Raw genomic sequence first — 17,278 nt, 5'->3', positions numbered from 1 at the left:
GCTGTTCCGGATAGCTTGCTGGAGCCCATTGAGTTTAGTTTCTCTGACTCCCCTCTCTCCACCTGTAATTCTTGCTCAGGAATTGTATTTGTAATCACATTAGGTGTGGAAGCTTAGCTTACCAGCAGTGCCATGCTTTAATGACTTTTTACCAAAGCTTGTTCACTTCCACGTTTGCAGTAATGCAATGCAAGCCATGTATTTCTTCAGAGGCTGTTTGCCCCTGTGTTATCTATCCTTACCATAGCTGAACAATACAGTGATTTAACTAATGCAGTTATATAACTCTGATCTGTTAAATGCTGTACCCATTGGTGATCTTCTGTGCTCTGACAGTGCTATTGAGTTGTGCCACATTAAAAAAAAAAAAAGGGGTTTTTTTAATGGACTTGCTTCTATGAATCCCATTTTTGCTTTAGTTTCTCTGGGTCAACGGCAGTAGAAATACAATTGTTTAATTTCAAAGTATCTCCAAAATGGTACTGAACTGTCTTTATGCAGAGAAGTGTGCTTTGTGGGCTGAGACTGGAGCAAGGTTAGCATTATTATACTTAATATCAGCCACTGAGAAGAAGGACTTTGTTTCATGAGACACAATAAATACAGGTAACTTGAAGAGGAAACATTGAAAAGGAGGAGGATGAAATAAAAGAGCAAAAGGTTTTACTATAAAGCATTTTTATTTCTTAGGAATTTTGGTAGGTAAACTGTGTGAACAGCAGCTTGGTTATGACTTGGTTTTGGAAACTGGTTCCCTTTTCTTATGCTTTGTGGGTTCTTTTGCCTTTTAAAATGCCCACGGTCCTCCAGCCTATCTCCCATCCTGGCAGTGATGTTTATACTACACATTCTTCTACTGTTGTGTGCAGCCAGTGCTATCACAGCTACGCTGAATGAGGTTCTAGCCTAACTACAATATTAACCCTGCAAATCTGTTCATTTGCTCCTGAGCAGCCCCAGGCAGGGTATACAGGAGAATGTGTCCAATTGAAAAACTGACAGACTCCGTGGTGCTGCACTGTGCTAAATTGCAACACAGTTTTTTCTGCCAGAGAGGATCCTGTGAAGGGACGTGCTGGTGTCTGTGTTGTACAAGTTACAGAATTTGGTTTTCGTTTTAGTCTCAACTTTCATTGATAATTTTATCTTTATTTCTGCCAAACTGTCTTCTTTTAAGCACTGAAATGTGTTCCTCCGACCTTCTGCTTTCCTCCTACTAATCGTCCAATGCATGCTTTCCCCCACCCCTAGTTTGTATCAGTCCTTGACTTCTTACTTTCACCTTTGCAGTTGTTGGTTTTAATTTTTTCTTCATTATTTTACTAAATACCGCTCTGCAGATCAGTAGCATCTTGGGTGGTGGTTGTACCACATAGCATTTGTAGCAGACATTAGTTTTGCATAGCGTGTGTACCTTATTTTGTCTGGACTTGTCTTCTTTGCGCTGCAGGCACCTCCTCCAGCAATTGTAGTGATTAAGCCTGGTATTTCTGCAGATTTATATTAACTTCTGCCTATAAAGAAAGAGAAGAAACCCAACCCTTCCTTCCTTACCGCCCCCCCCAACATCTAAACTAGATTTTTTTCTTCATTCCCTTAGTTTTTATCAGTCTTAGACCGAAGCTAGCTTTTGTGTATGAGAGAAAATTAGTTAAGTACCTTGTGGTTTATAGATGCCTTTTGTTACATACTACTCGGATTTATTGTGCAACCTTGGCCTGTAAATCATTTCAGCCAGACGATTACCTGGCTCATGTTGCCTTTGTTAATTTGAGCCCTTGAACAGCCATGAAAAACGGAGAAACGCTGGTTTTGGCGGCGGCGGACTCTGCTGGTCCGAGCGCCCCGTGGCTCTCTCTGATGGCCGCGCTCCGCTTTGCTGAGGTTTGCTGCCTGGCTCCGAGGAGATGTTTACAAGGAATCCATTACTCTGTGCCTCTGAAAGACGGTGTTGAAAGAACAAAGGGAGTTTTGTGATGAAGTGTATCTGACTTCTCGCTGCTTTGCTTACCTTTTAAATGTAAAACTCGGTCATTTGCAAGGGCTTTTAGTTCTCAGGGCATCCCTATAAGATTCCACCCCGCGCGGAGCTGTTCTTCAGTCGAAAGCGGCGTTGTCTCAAAACCGCTCTCGAGAACGCATTTCTATTTTAATCCCCAACTTTGCCTGCCGCCTGCCTTCCTGGCTCCAGCTCACGCCCTGCCCTGCCCTGCCCTGCCCCGCCCGCAGCGCGCAGGCGGCCGCCGCTCGCTCCGCGCTGCCGCAGCGCTCCCATTGCCGTGACTCAAAGTCGGCTTCAGCAGCGGAGCATCGGCTCCCGCTCCGCGCTCAGCCCGCCGGCCCCGGGGCGCCGCTCAGACCTGCAGCCTATGTGCGGCACGCCGGGGCAGCTGTCGCCATACGTATAACTCTTAAATGGAAAATGTCTTTCTCAAAGGCTGTCGATGTCCAGTGGTCTGCAGTCCATGAGCAGTTGACTAGTCCAGGTGTTTCTGCTTCTGTTCCTGTGCTATGTGAATTGGGAATTCAAGAGAAGAGTGTGCAGGATGGAGGAGTTGAGGGTTTGTATTCCTGTTCTGGTGGTACGGCAGTGACGGAGGGCTTGGGAAGGAACAGAAAGTCTACCTGGGGCTGTCTCAGTTGAGGAAAATACTGTTCTCGGTCTTTTTGTCTGTACCTCTTTCTGTCAGTGCTTTCATCAGCTCTTAAAAGTGAGAATGACCCTTTTTGCTGGTATGGATTGACTGTCGCAAATAGCGTTCAGGAAAGAGTTGGTTTTGAACGTGATTTCTTCTTTGTGGGTTTTATCAGTGCGTTTTGCCCCACCTATTTCAAATGTAGCCATTTCAAACTCTTGGAGCTGCATTCGTTTTAAAAACTGCCGAGTGTTTGTCTGTGCTTTACAAGAAAAAAGTCATAATCTGAGGCTATGAGACAGTCCTATTGATTCAAGACTGGGGGTTTCTGTAAGGTTTTTAAGGAGATCATTAACCCAGGTCTATCTTTTCACAGGACAGTCGGCCCAATATGTCAAGACCTCTGATCACTAGATCCCCTGCATCTCCATTGAACAATCAAGGCATCCCCACTCCAGCACAGCTCACAAAATCCAACGCACCAGTTCACATTGATGTGGGTGGGCACATGTATACCAGCAGCTTGGCCACGCTTACAAAATATCCCGATTCCAGGTAACTTTAAAAAGCTTCTTCTGCATGTCTTTGGCAAACTCCTTTTCTTCCTTTTCGTGCTTGGACGTCCTGGGGCTGTCTCAGAATGATGAATTTAGCTCCTTTTGTTTCAAAATTAAATTAGCTTTCTTTGTTAGTAGGCAGTTAGAGACTTACTTTTGTTTCCCTGCTCCATTGTGTTTCTGACAAATGGCACTTCTGCAAATCCTGATGCGTGTGTACTAAAACAAAGCTGAGAGAAAAGAGCACTTACTTTCTACTACCTAGGATTCTGGGTTTGTGCCAGGGCACCCATGCTGTGGTTTGTTACATTCAAAAAAACTGTAGCGATACTACATTTAATCCCAAAGGTGGGGGTGTTGGAGTATTTGTTTTGTTTCTTTTGGAACAGTAACCGCTCTCCTGTGCTGTCAACACGCCATCTCAGATGTGTCACTTGAGGCAAAGGCAAGGTTGAATGAAATAAACTCCAGGACAATATTAACTGAATACTTTTTATGTAATCTTAGGACTTTTCATATAATTAGGCTCTTAACTCTCATGTACCTTTTGAATGAAGTATTTGTGATTCTGGAGGCTCACTGGTATTGAGCAGTCAGAGAACTGCTGCATGTGTGAGTAAACGGTGCCTGTGGAGTAGCTAAAAGAAGAGTGCATCTCTAAGAAATCCAGAGTGCATTTAACAGTGTGTGTGGGCATTGCCTGGTGGTGCTGGCAGTCAAGCAGTGTAGCTGGAACTCAAAGAGTTGGTCATGAGACAGCAGGAAGTCATTGTGTTCACAGTATAATTCTATACCTTGCCCTTTGCTGCCCAGTCCTGCTCTAGAGGGCAGGCAGTGTTCCCATTGTGCTCTCTCCAGTCTGAGGGGGGAGATTTTCAGTTTCTTGATCCCACAGCTCTTACCTGCCTTTTCAAAGGGCACAAAGCCCACTTGATGGGATGGGACTTCCTTCAAAGCCTGGGTTTCACTTGATGCTGCTGCCTGTGCATCACCAGCTCACAGTGTTAGGTGGGCTGCAGGCGTGCTCCTGACGGGGCTGGAGGAGCAGAGCCCTGCATACAGAGAGGCACGTGGCCTTTCTTGTGACAGCCTCCTCAAGGAAGGACAGGCAGAGGGGAGCAAAAGAAGCCATGCCAGAGCCTGGGTCTGCCAGGAGAGATTGAAGTAATGTCTGGGAAAACTTGAACTGTTCTATGAAAACCAAGTCTGTTCTTTTGGGGGTTTTTTTTAGAAGCTGCTTGTGTTCAGCTCCTAGTAGTTGTGATGGCTTCGTGGGTTTTTTGGTAGTTGGAGCAGTGATGGTGTCTGACACTGTTGTGTATGCAGAATGAGAGGCTGCTGCTTCTGTTTTCATGTGAAATTCACAGAGAGAGTATATTACTTCAAGTGAAGAAACACTAAAAATGTCATTCAAAAATGTGTCTGGTGGCAGTGGAATTTAAGCTTAATGTATTCTGTGCTCAATTGAGCCATTGTAGCACTTGAAAGTGAAAGCTATGCCTGTAGTATCAAAGCCAGTTTAATAAATTAAACATTTTAAAAGCTCTTCAAACATAATTTAAAGAAAACCCAAACTCTGAGTTGCAGTCATTCTGTTTCAAGTCGTTCTGACGTGTGTTTGTGTTTCAGTTCTGACAGTGTCTTTTGAACCTCTTGATGAGTGAATATTTCCAGCGTAGCTGTTAGAACCTGGAATTCCCAGCCACTTCCAGAACTTGAGAGATTTTTTTTAACATTAGCAACTTCAAAAGAGCAATTATTAAGCTCGTTTGAATGTCAAGACAATGGCATGAAGCAATATGCAAGTAATCATGATATAGTTGTTTGGGTTTTGTCTGAGATCTTGCCATGAGGTTTTTCTCCAGTGTTGGGTTGGGATGTATATATGTGTGTATATATATCTGTACATATTTATATAGAGTGAGTGCTCGGTAAAAATGATCCAGGAATATTTAGACATTAATACAAATTGTTTCTTGAAGCCTGACTTGGTCAGTTTCATATCTAGCTAGACTCTGACTTCATTACTGACAAGGTTTTTGTCGATGCTCCTTGTATGTTTCTTTTTCTGCCAATATCACGTGTGTGAATGGTATCAAAACTAAGGGAGGTCTCACAGATATTTTTGAGCCAGTTGAAACCTCCTGAGACTTACTGTTATATGAAGTATTGTCTATGAAAAATAAGGTCTTGATTATCTTGCCTGAAAGAGCACTGCTTGAGGGATGAGTCAAGGCATCAGTTACAGGCTCCAGCATGTAACAGGTTGAGACATGAAAGTCATTAGGTTTCTGACTCGTATTACATGTAGTCTAAGGGCCAGAAGCCTAAAATGAACCTTTCATCTGTGGGCCAGGTACCAGAGTCATCTTTCTTTGTGAGATTGAAAGGGTGATATTCAAACCAGCAGCTCTGGAGTCACTCTGGTTTGCTGGTGTGAGGGAGACCTATTCTGATAGAGCAGTCTCTGCTTTGGAGCAAGTGTACTCTTCCTTCTCCTTCTGGAGTCAATAGCCCCTCATCTTGTACATCATTGTTTTCTTCTTCCTGGACAGTAGAGCACAAATTTGAAAAAGAGTTCTTTAAATGATATCAGGTAAAGACTTGTAGCTTGAAGGGATCATTTTCCATAATTCTTCTTTTAGGTTCCCCAACCTGGTTTGTGCCTTGACATGTAAAATGCCTACTGACAGATACCTATTCATCCCTCCAAAGAAACCTTGGTGTGACTGTAAAAGTGTCTTGCTACTGTTGCTGGATCCCTGCCCTTTGCTTTGGAAAGACAATTGTGGGTCTCTCTCAAATGCTCTTGTGCTTGAAGAAGCCAAAGAATCAGAACCAATCTGTGTTTTGGGCAAAAGCTGACTCAGTGAAGCAATCTGACAGACAAGCAGCTTATCTAATGGATGGTTTGGATTGAGTAATCCTAGAATTATAAATTCTGAAGCTAAAATAATGCTTTAAAAAAGCCCTCAAAGTCAATTTTAAAATCTAGTAGCATATAATTTCAAAGAGCCCGGTTATAATCTAGACTAGGGAGAACCCATTGTTTTCACAAGGAAAACTCAAATGCCTCAAACATGGTCTCATGAAGCTAAGTAATATAATTTGCAAGACTTAGGCTTTGGGAAGAAGCCTAAGTTTGAATCAGCCTGTCTAGCAAGAAGACCTAATGTGAGGTCTCTCTGCTGAGATAAATAGCAATTCTCTTTTAAAGTCTGAGGAGGGAGCAGGTATCTTTCTATGTAGCTCTCTCCACTGAGACTTCAGACCTTGGTGCATTCACCCCTGCAGAGATTGTACCACCTTTGGTTTATTTGAAGTTACCAGATCTTCAGGTTGGAATCTGGCAGCCTATCTGCCAAAGATTTGGGTGTACAAAATTTCTTTTAAATTGCTTGGTTTTTGAAAATAAAGATTTTTTTAAAGTTTTTTTTTTCCACAGGCCAGGGAAAAAAAAATTCCAGGAAAGGAGGATCCAAGATAAGGGTCTGCTAAAGGAGCCTTTCTCCCCCAAGAGCTCAGGCACATGCATGCAGTGCCATTGTTCCCCATGGTCACCAAAAAGCCTGAAGAGAACAGGTTGAGGTGTTAGGATTTGTGATTGTGAGGAGAGGAAGCACGGGCTGGTTGGCTCTGATACTTTAACCCCCGCAGCCTACTCTCCTTCCAGTGCATGCTCATCTTGCAGCAGGATCAAACCCTTTGCTTGGAGATCTCTCAGCCTTAATGCTGTCTGCACGGCATCTACCAAAAGTTATTGTGTACCAGGCTAAGACAACCTCAACTGAATATCCGAGCTGAATGGGAAGATGTTGAGCTTTGATCATACAAGCATCAGCTGTCTGATATCTCTGATATCAGCAATATCAGCAGTGTTGTCTATCTCGTATGTTCAAAGCATCTGAAGTTTTAATTAGGTCTGTCCAAGCCATCTGGTACAAATATTTGCATAACACCATGGCATTGGATTGCCACATTCTATATTCCCACCACAGAATGGGAAAAAAATCACTTAAAACCTTGTATATAACTCTGTAGAACCTTTTGGAGTATCTGTTTGTGTTGCTACATCTCCCATCTTGAGTTACTCCCTGCATATGAAGATGGATTCTTCTTATACAGTATTTCACAATCCTTCCATATTTCTGCCCAGGGCTATTTCAGGTTTTCATATGAACCAATCCATTCGTGTCCCAGTTTTCTTACCCAATCTTCACTCTCAGCCCTCAGGGAAATTAAATTTCACACACTTGGATCCAGTTAGGACACTGGCATTTTTTATTTTTTTTTATTGGTAAGGGTTTCTTTTGCATCAAGAGCACAGAATTACTTAGGAGAATGCCCAGACTGTCCTTGGCCTTCTTTGACAGTTTGCAAGAAAGACTTATCCTTCCCAAGTTGTGTAGGTAGACTTTCAAGGAGGTGCTGTGAAGCAGGCAGCACTGCTTGCCTGTATCAGTGTTCTGGTAGTTTCTATTTTCAGTCCCCAGGTCCAAAACAAACTGACATGGCCCTTAGCTCAAGCTCCTGCAAATTGCAGCACCATGCTGGAGACTCCTGTCTTGGTAGGAGACTGCTGAGGTGAGGGTGTCTGCACTTTGCGTAGCCCTCCCTCTGTAGCAACTCCATGAAAGCAGCACTGTCACAACTTTCCTGCTCACCTTGGAAAGTACCTCTCAAACTGCTCTAAGTTATGCTAAACTTGAAGAAATACAAAATTTTCTAACTACTGAGCATTTGGTGATTTGGGTTTTTTAAGGAAATATTGGGAGAGTGGGTGTTACTGCATCTTTACTTCCACTCTCCTTATTTGGATTTATCTTCCTGAGAGGCACAGCTCTATCTGTATCTCTGTAGAATGGCAACATCAAGGGCAAGCTTCTGTGAAAGAGCAGGCTTCTGTGAAAGTTTTCAGTATTGCTGTAACCAGCTTTGTCTGCTGTATTAGCATGAATGGTCCAGGTCACAGCTTTTTAATGTTTTGTAATGTTCCTGGCAGGAGGGAGATAGGCAGAAGAAGTTGGCAGAGGGTCAGTTCAGTCTTTGTTATCTAGCCTTCTTACTCATTATTCACCTTTTATATTTCATCATTTGATTGCTGCATGGTCTTGTGGCAAGGAAGAGTGAGGGCTTGGGATAGGGAATCACACTGACTCTCACTGACCTGTTCTGTGACCCAAGGTAACTGATTTAACTTTGAGCTTCACTTGCTTCCCACCAAGGTTAACAAAAAAGCAATTTGTAGAGTGCTTTGGGATGATGATTGAAAGTGTAAAAGATTGCTATCTCTAAGCATAAATATTTATAGATCCAGTAACTGAGATAGGTTGATGATGTTGGTATCATCAGTAACATGTATTAATAAAAAGTTGACTGTTGATTCATGAGGACCAGACTGAACACAGTCAGGCAGAACAGTTGTGTTGGTTGGTGTAACCACGTACACAGACTTGGAAAGAAAATGGAAACAGAATTGTGAATGATACTATGGTTCATGCCTATTTAAAGAAATTCAGAGAATTTGCACAACTGATATTTTAAAGAGAGCTCTCTTGCAGCACACATCTGTCAATAAAGAGCTCGGAGGGGTATTTTCTGGTCCTGGCTGAACCAAGATTAATTGTAGCTCTAGGTATGTATATTGAATTTAGGGTATGTATTGACCTCATTTTGCCTCAATTAATGATCACCACAGGTCAGTCATCACTGTTGCCTCAGTAGAAGTAAATATTTTTCAAATTGTAGTCCTGTAATATGTTAAATTTGCAAAGTCAGTAAGTTGCTGCTGTTTCTTGTGGCTGGTGACTAGTGAAAGAAATAGCACCATCAGATTACCAGCAGATTAGCACCATCAGATTTGATAACTGGTGGTGAGTCATCACTGAAAGGGGCCTCAAAATTGATGTCTGTCTTCCTGTTCTAAATGTCAGTAAAAGTGAGTTTACACAAGTGAGTGTATTTACTTGGAGGGTAAAAAGAAGTGTCCTGTGCTTGTTCAATGCTTTTGCACTCAAATCTGTAAAATGACAGTAAAATCAAAATAGTGGATTGTTGGAGAGCTCTTTGCACATATGCAGAGCCAGGGAAAGTAGATGTGCAGACTTGATGTACAGGGGTTCATTACAAGCTTGTTCTGGCTGCCTGGCTATGACAGTGTCTGAGGAAATATGTTCAGAGGAATAAGTGTCTACGTTCAGGAGTGTTAGAAAGCTAAAGACTTCAGCTCCTTATTTCTGAGGCTAGTAATCCTCAGAAGTAACAATCATTTTTTCTTGAGGGGAAAGAAGAAAATCCATAGCCATATAATCAGTGTAGGGATTCCTTTGCCAGTTGGCTTATGTGGGTTTGTCGGGGTTGGATCAGCCTGTAAGTCCAGCAGATGGATGGAAGGATGTCAATAACTAGTTTAAAGGTCTGTGCTTTGAGAAATCATTTGATTGCAAAGGCTGCTTGGAATCCTTGGATGGAAATTTGTGGATGGGAACTTTACAACTTTTGTATTTTTCTGCCCAATAGCATGGTTTCATAAGCTACTCTGAAGGAAGGCAAGCAGTATTTCTCACTCTGCCTGACCAATACCTGGGAAGATAAAACAATATTCTGAGTCTCTGACCTAGTAAGAAAAAATCCCATTAGAAACTAAGGTGGCACTGAAATATTCTGCTTATTGGTCACTTCTGATAGGGCCCAGGTTTGAGCCATAGTCATGAGGTTCAGTGGTTTGTTTTGCCTTTTGCTGTACTTACAGAGGTTCCTGATGGCAAGGGGTGTGTTAGCACGAGGTTTTCCTTCTGCTCCCACATAAACTGTTTGTACTTCATTGGTCTTTCATAAATTGCAGTGTAGTTGCTAAGCAAATTGGCATCTAGTACATACATAATTGCAGAAGCAAACGTATTTGGCTTCCAGTTTTGCCGTCAACACCCGGCCACCTCTTGGGTGTGTTTGAAGCTTTAGGATATAGATTCCAACTTCTGGCTTACTTCTTTCTGGTGATGATCAACCTTCTGGCTGGGTTTCATGTATACAAGTATGCTTGCCATTTGGGGATGTATTTACAGAGGCTGCATAGGAAATGGTGAAAACTGCTCAGGACTCAATGGTTATCTGCAGTCATTTTAATGCAAATAAGGCACAAATGCTTTGTTGGCCAAGGGAATGTCACTAGTTCCTGTTATGTGAACTTTTCCTCTAACTTAACTAGTCTGCAGTTTATTCAAATATCATAAGCAGACAAGTGTCATCAGGCAAGCTTTGTTCTCCTTTTGTCTTTTGTTCTCAACTTTTTTTTTGCCTTTGTCTGCACCATGCAAGATGTAGATGTCTCTTTGACGCTTGCCTTTCAGTATCTCTTTTTCTGTCCCTGTTCTGCTCTGAGCATTGACCCTACTTCTGTCCACTAAAGTCTTTCATTGCTTTGTCTTCATTTCTTTTTTGCACACACTTTTTTATCTCTGTTGGAAGGAGTCAGAGCTCACAGTGGTCACAAGTGATCTTTACCTGACCAGATCAAAGCACATTGCTGGCTTGCTTGTCCTTTTCCCACCACACATGTATGGTTTTCTGGCTCTTGTTAATAGTGAGCTATCTTAGAGTAGGTAAGGAGCCAGCATATTTTAAGGATATCTCAGATACTGCTTTTGCTGTTAGTGCCATCAGTTCAGGGATGTCTCTGAGACTCATTCACATTGATTCCTTTCATTGAGTCTTTAAATCAGTAGTAAAATAAATTGTTTCTAGCCCTGATATGTACATTTGCTTGGGTCCGTAGGACTCTTCCAGCACAGTTGCAGCTCTCTGCAGAAAATGTTGGCACTTTTCTAGGCATTTTCAAGGCACTTTGTGCTTCTGAGAACCAACGGGCTTCTGTAACAGTTTGAAAGCATTTAAGCTGAGCTTGTAGCTGCTACTTGTGGACTGCTTTGAAGGGACATGCCTTTAGGAGAGCAGTGGGCTCACAGTCACTTTGCTATCCAGTCCTTCCACTGTGCAGCACCATGTGCGCAGACACTTGGGTGGCTCAGGCGCTCAGAGCAATGTAGCCCGACGCTCCACCTGGACTCGTTTTTCCTGCTTCCAGCAAACTCAGCTGTGCCACGTCTGGTACCCAAGCTAATTACCGAAGACCTATCTTTGCAATTTCTTCACACTGCTGCATTTTGCAGAACAGGCATTCGGTGATGGAGAGCAACACGGGCAATTCAGTTCCTGTGAATCAAAAACTTTCTGTTTGCAAAGGACTAAAAGAGGTGAAGGGGGAGAGTGACAGGAAGAAGAAAGGGTTTTGTTCAGAAATGAGATAGTTGCACAAAGCAGTGTTAAATGCAATGGGGTACGCTTCTGCAGCTCAACAATTTAGAAAGATAAATTCTGCCTCCTAGACCGCAGTGGGATTTACTTGATAAAATGTGAGAAGCCTGTCAATCAAATGGTAGACATAATTGTTTTTTAAGTGACCTATTAACATCCCATTCCTTTTAATTAAAAATTGTATTTAAGTTTTCTCGTTCAGGCCATATTTGAGCAGTAAAAACTCTTTCCACATGAGGCGTGTTGCAGGTGAAAGGCTGTCACAAGCTGTGTGACACATGTAAAACAGGAATGATTGAAGTCCCAGTGCAGCAACATGTGGCTTGCCTTTGGCTCCCTGCTGACACAGAGGGAGATGGAGGGATAAGCAGTATCTCACAGAACCACACCCAAACCCTTTGCATTCCCTGCCTAAGAAATCGCTTGTAGTTGCTTATTGTGGCGTAGAAAGTTATAATATACAGCATTTGCCATAAGTGTGTCACTTCAGAGCAAATGATGGATTATGTCCTTCCACACCCCAAAAGTTGTTCTTTGTTCTGTAATTAAAAAATAAATGTTGCAATGTTGAATTGGAAATATTTTGTGCCGTACAATAAATTTGTTTTGTTAGGTTGCCTGGGTGTAATTGCAACAATGTCACTGCATTAAACCCGTGTCATGGGGTAATGCTTTCCTGCCCCTACGCCAGTGCCAAGCCCTGCTTTGCTTAGCAGCTCTATTGCTGTTTATCTCCATCAGCCCCTGTGATTACTTTGCTTCTGTGAAACTTTTTTCCTATTTTGTTCCATGCACACTATAAATTATAGCTCTGTTCGAGTGCTAACCACAAATCCCAAACAGTGGGAAGCTCTGCCATGCCAGAGTGGCTCGGCTGGGAGCTGGTTTTAGGTTTGCCCGAACTTGTTGGTGATAGGAGGGGAGGAAGGTGCTCCAAACCGTGACGGTCTGCTGGGCCCCTTCTACCCATCTGAAAATTGATCCCTCTTAAACAGTTTAGAGGACCCTCGGGGTCTTGCAGCTTACATAAAAAATGAAAGCCCTTCCTGTCTTAGAGCAGTGCAAGCAGTCAATACAAAAGAGAAAAATGATCTTTTAAGTGTATCCCATTGAATCCATTATCTCGAGGGCCAGTGCTTGATGCTTCATCAAAACATCATCGTCTTGGTGATACATGGGGGAGAGGGTGAGGGGGCATTCGGGGGATTTCAGAGAAAATGCTGCAGTACTCTCAGTGCCACAGGACAGGCTAAATATAATACAAGCCAGAAAATGAGAGCTGCAGAAAAACTGATATGTTCCTCCTTATAACATATTGAATTCTGCATGTTTGAAACAAGCAAATCTTTCAGGAAAAGTTTTGAGTTTTTCTTTTGTGGTAAGAATGTCCTGTTGGGTGGCTTGTACAGTAATGTCTTCGCTTTCAATGAGAACGTAAATTTGCAGGGTTTTTTCTTTTTTTTCATTACAATCATAAAGGAGCAAATAAAAATCAGTGTTTGTACCATCAGTACCTTCTACCCTTGTTGTGGGAGGTAGTGATAGGGTTGAACTGCTCTATCATTACCTCTAATGGTGTTGGATTTCTGGTTCTCATGAACTAGTGTCAGGATTGTTAGTTTTTAAATGCTGAAGTTTTAAAAATCTTTTTTTATGCCTGTACTAATGATTCATATGTTTTTCTTAGACTAGAGTGCAAGAAAAATCATTGATTTCTGTCGTCCTGAGTTTGAAGTATTAATAGCAGCACAGTGGAGTTTCTTACCAGATTACAGGGGTAGGAGCTGATCTTTTGCCGTCAGTGTTTCCTTACTGGAAATACTAAAAATATTGCCCTTTTTCTGGATTATAAGCAGTAAAACAGAAGAACTGGAATTTGTTTTCAATAACCAGTAGCATCAATAATTCAGAAATACTACTGAAAAAGGTGGTTTTTTTTGGAAGACAGAACAACAAAGAAGCACTATTTCTGAATGTAACTGAGCTGTCAAACGCACATCCTTTGGGGTGTCTTCCATTTCCTTTGGTGAAAGCCCAGCTTAAATAAACTGAGCAGTAGGCAGAGGGTGTGTGCCTTTGCACAACAACATACACCCAGGTGCTTTGTTGGCCTGGGTGATCCCAAAGGCAGAGTGCTGTCAACATTCCTAATTGGTTATTACCCAATAACACACACCCTCCAGTGTCTTGGGACTACAAAACACTTTTTACCTAGCCTTCCTACATGAATAATGAAGCACTTCAAATATTCATCCAATTATAGTCAGCCTCTCTCTTGGCTAAGGATTGCCAAATGCAATTGGACATACTTCTGACATAGAATTTCAGGCTATATCTGTGTTGGAAGGGTTTAGTCATAATTCTTGACTTCTGGGGAGAGATTAGATATCACCATGATGGTAATTTCTCCAGCCTCAAAAGCTATTGTTTATTCACTTTTGCTATGAAATTCTAGTTTACTAGCGGTATAATGTGGGAGTTTTAGGAATATTTTTTTCATTTTAGACTTGGAGCTTGTCACATGAAACTGCTCATGTTTGTTTGAAACAATGAGATGTTTTGCTTTTTCTCCAAGTGCTGTGGCTTCAGCTGCGAGATTGAAGTTGCCATAAAGCATGTGAAAACCAGTTAATGTTTACTGTCAAACATGTAAGCTATATTTATATTCATCTTATATTTTTTCTGAATATTTTGCTGCCCAGCACGATTGACTCCTGATGTGCCAGTGGCTGACTTTTAAATAAGTTTTTCTCTTGCCTTGCTAACATTTTCAAAAACAATGTACTTTCCTTTGCAGAATATTAAGGCTTAATTTTGCTTTACTGGCTTCTCCTGTGTATGAGCTCCCCTGAGTGATAATCTTCCCTCTGGCCTTTCAAAACCTGATGAGGGTGGTGCTCTGCTCATGGCAGCTTCCATCCCTGCTGCAGTAATGCCATAGGGAACCATTCTGGCTCCATCGTACTGCCACAGAGAAAAGTCCAGTGTCCATTGTTGGAGATGCAAAGGAGATGGATGAGTAGGGAAGTGGTGGAAAATGTTATTCTAAGGAGATACAAGCTGGCAAAACAGTGGCAGGTAGGATATCTGCCTGCTTATTTCCCCTTTGGAAGAGTTTGTGGGAAAGGAAAAGGAGAAAAACTGCTGCTTTTCTGTAGCTAAAGCATATTTGGAGGCTCCACTTTTCATCAGACATTCTCATTTTCCCAGTTTCTAATACGGCAGTCTCATAAAGCTGGGCCTTGGGCCATGCCTCTCATACTAGCCTTCCCTTGCTTAGTAGCTAACCTCGATAAACTCATCAGCAGAGCTACAATTGCACTTTCCCACTTCCACTTTGGATTAATGGTGTAGCTGAATGGATGCTGCTCTCCCGACCACAGAGGTCTGATTCTAGGTGAGCATTTAATTCCCCTCTTGGGAAGCAGAAATAAAAGCCCTAATCAGGTATGTTTCATGCTTCTCTCTAGGGTAGGCTCAGCAAAATGAAGGATGAAAAGATGCTATTGGAAGTCGCTGCTGTCTGCTATCATTACAAGCATAAAGCACTGGTTTGAAAATAGAAACAGCTGGTATGGGTGCAACTTTCAATTGTGTTTAGTTTCCATATGGGTCAGTTTATTATTTCCTATTAAAATGCAAAGTAGTTCAATCAGAGGCATAAGCCCTTCTTCCTTTTGTTTATTAATGAAATCCTGGAAACATGATAAACATGAATGGCCCTGGGAGTGATGAAGAACATATAACAGGTTTGGTACCGTGTAAAAACGTAAAGCTGGCAGTGCAATTCCTATTCAGAGAAGAAAAATGAGTCATGTTCTGCAAACCTGAACCTGAGCCTGTAGAACCTCTGCTGGGCTGTGCCAGGCTGTTTCACATTGGGACAACTCATCTGCAGCTCTTCTGGGAGTATTTCTTCCAATACCCCTTTCTGTTGCTGTGAAGATCCACAGAAAGGGCTCTGTCCCTTGACCTTGCATGGCAGAATATTTTTCTTTGCAGTGGGCTTCCTCTGGGAAAGGTGATGAAAGTTTTATCAGTTAGAAATTGCAGAGGCTGTAGACAGAACAAAATAAATGGGGTGAGGTCCCAAAAAAGCAGTCAGTGAAATCTAGTCCTGGTAAAGGTCAAGTTTGTTGTAGCACGTTGCTGACTAAATGCACATCCATCATAACAGAGAGTTTATTTTCCTCACTGATGTCCTAATATTATTCTGCCGTAGTAACAAAATATTGGCAATGGTAGGGCAGGTAGTGTGGAGGGAGTTGATGTCCCTGCTCTGAAGTGACTCCACATGCTTCTGCCAGCAAGAATGTGCTGCTGTCAGCTCTCCTTGCTTCAGAGTTGAGGTGAAGCTCCTTCTTTGTCATGTCTGAGTTTCTGTTTCTAATAAATAATAAGCCAGTGTTGTGCTCCCAGAATTAGACGTGGAATTTAATTTTGCCTGTGTTCACGGACCATGAGGAGCAAACATGCTTTGTCTGACTTCAGTCCTGCCAAGTAGCCTGAGCTGCTGTCCAAAGTCATATGCTGGCTGTTTCTGTGCCCCTCAGCATTTGTTTAGCAGAGGATTTTCCTCAAAGATCAGCCAATCCTTGAAGCACAGTGGAGAAATACCCCTTCCTTTTGTCATCTGTTGTGAGGCTCAGTTCTTTGTAAACACTTCTCAGGGATCCCTGCAAAGCTGTTGCTGCCTTTGTGTTAGCCCTGTGAGTGTGGCAGACTCGTTCTTTACTGCAGTGTAAATCCCTGGGGCAGATCTCTGCCGGAGGTCTTCTGACATCAAAGCACAGGGATAGGTGTTGGTGGCAATTAGAGGCAGCAAAGATGGATTATGTTCCTGCACCCACTGTGGCTGGAGCTCTGGGTGGGCTGCAGGATTCAGGGATGGAGTGGGCACAGCTGCTGAGCAGTAGGGCTTGGGGAAAGAATGATTCAAGGGGCAGCTGCAAGCAAATGAGACCTGTGGTCTTGCTGCTCTTGTTGACTGTGCTGCTGCAGTATCACTGGTGATATAAGAGCCCAGTCTGACCTCAGGTGCCTTCTCCCTCCTGTTAAAACCCATCATGGTGCTCAGCAGCAGGTTCTGCCTTCTGCTGGACCTGCCCAGATCCATTTTGCCTCCTGTCATTACTTGTGGGTAGTCATCTTGTGGCATACGCTGAAGGAAGAAAAGCTGTGCAAAAATGAGGGGCCAAGAACTGCACTGTCAGCTTCCATCACAGGACTGTGAGGTTAAAACAAATAAATACAGACTCTTGTGCTCAGGGTGGTTAGCAATATTTAATTTGATGGTCTGACTTCCTAGTCAAAGTTGGTCCTTTTAATACATTATCTTTCTCCAGACTTCTTCCTTTCATGGTGCTAATTGGCTTCTGCCTGCCATGAAAAGAGGAGGTTTTTAGCAAGGTAATGGAAAATAATCCAAATCAAGCTATAGCCCCAAACTGTTTGTTGCCACACCAATGGCTTTTGGAGAGATGGGACTTTGATGAAACAGTGCAGCTCTTGATTACCTTAAACTATTTTCAGTCTTCTGCAACTTTCGATAATGTGGTTCCATAGATCTCCTGTAAAGATAGCAGAATACAATTTATATCTATGCCTTAGGGAGAGGAAAGGAAAAAAAAAATCAGAAATCTACCAAGACACCTGGATTTCTGCAAAATTAAAATTTTATTACATTCACATACAGAGCGAAAAGCATTGGTATTAACTAAGTACGCAAGTGGAGGGAATAATGCAAGGTGGTTGTAATGTGTTTGATTTTCA

General features: G+C 42.4%; 1 protein-coding gene across 4 annotated transcripts in view; it reads left to right on the top strand.

Moving 5' to 3' along the window:
- Positions 1-17,278, top strand: part of KCTD1 (potassium channel tetramerization domain containing 1) — a 100,437-nt gene that overhangs the window by 63,689 nt on the left and 19,470 nt on the right. For 3 of the 4 annotated variants that reach the window (XM_050970593.1, XM_018909623.3, XM_050970592.1), the window contains exon 2: positions 3,013-3,191. In XM_050970593.1, the coding sequence (XP_050826550.1) occupies positions 3,028-3,191 (164 nt within the window). In that variant the 5' untranslated portion in view covers positions 3,013-3,027. Of the gene's footprint in view, positions 1-2,240; positions 2,562-3,012; positions 3,192-17,278 lie in introns of those variants that run through there. The other variant, XM_009102618.4, reaches the window with a different exon arrangement.

The sequence above is a fragment of the Serinus canaria genome, chromosome 2 (genome assembly GCF_022539315.1).
Source record: "Serinus canaria isolate serCan28SL12 chromosome 2, serCan2020, whole genome shotgun sequence".
NCBI lineage: Eukaryota > Metazoa > Chordata > Aves > Passeriformes > Fringillidae > Serinus > Serinus canaria.
This window is presented reverse-complemented; position numbering and strand designations above follow the sequence as displayed.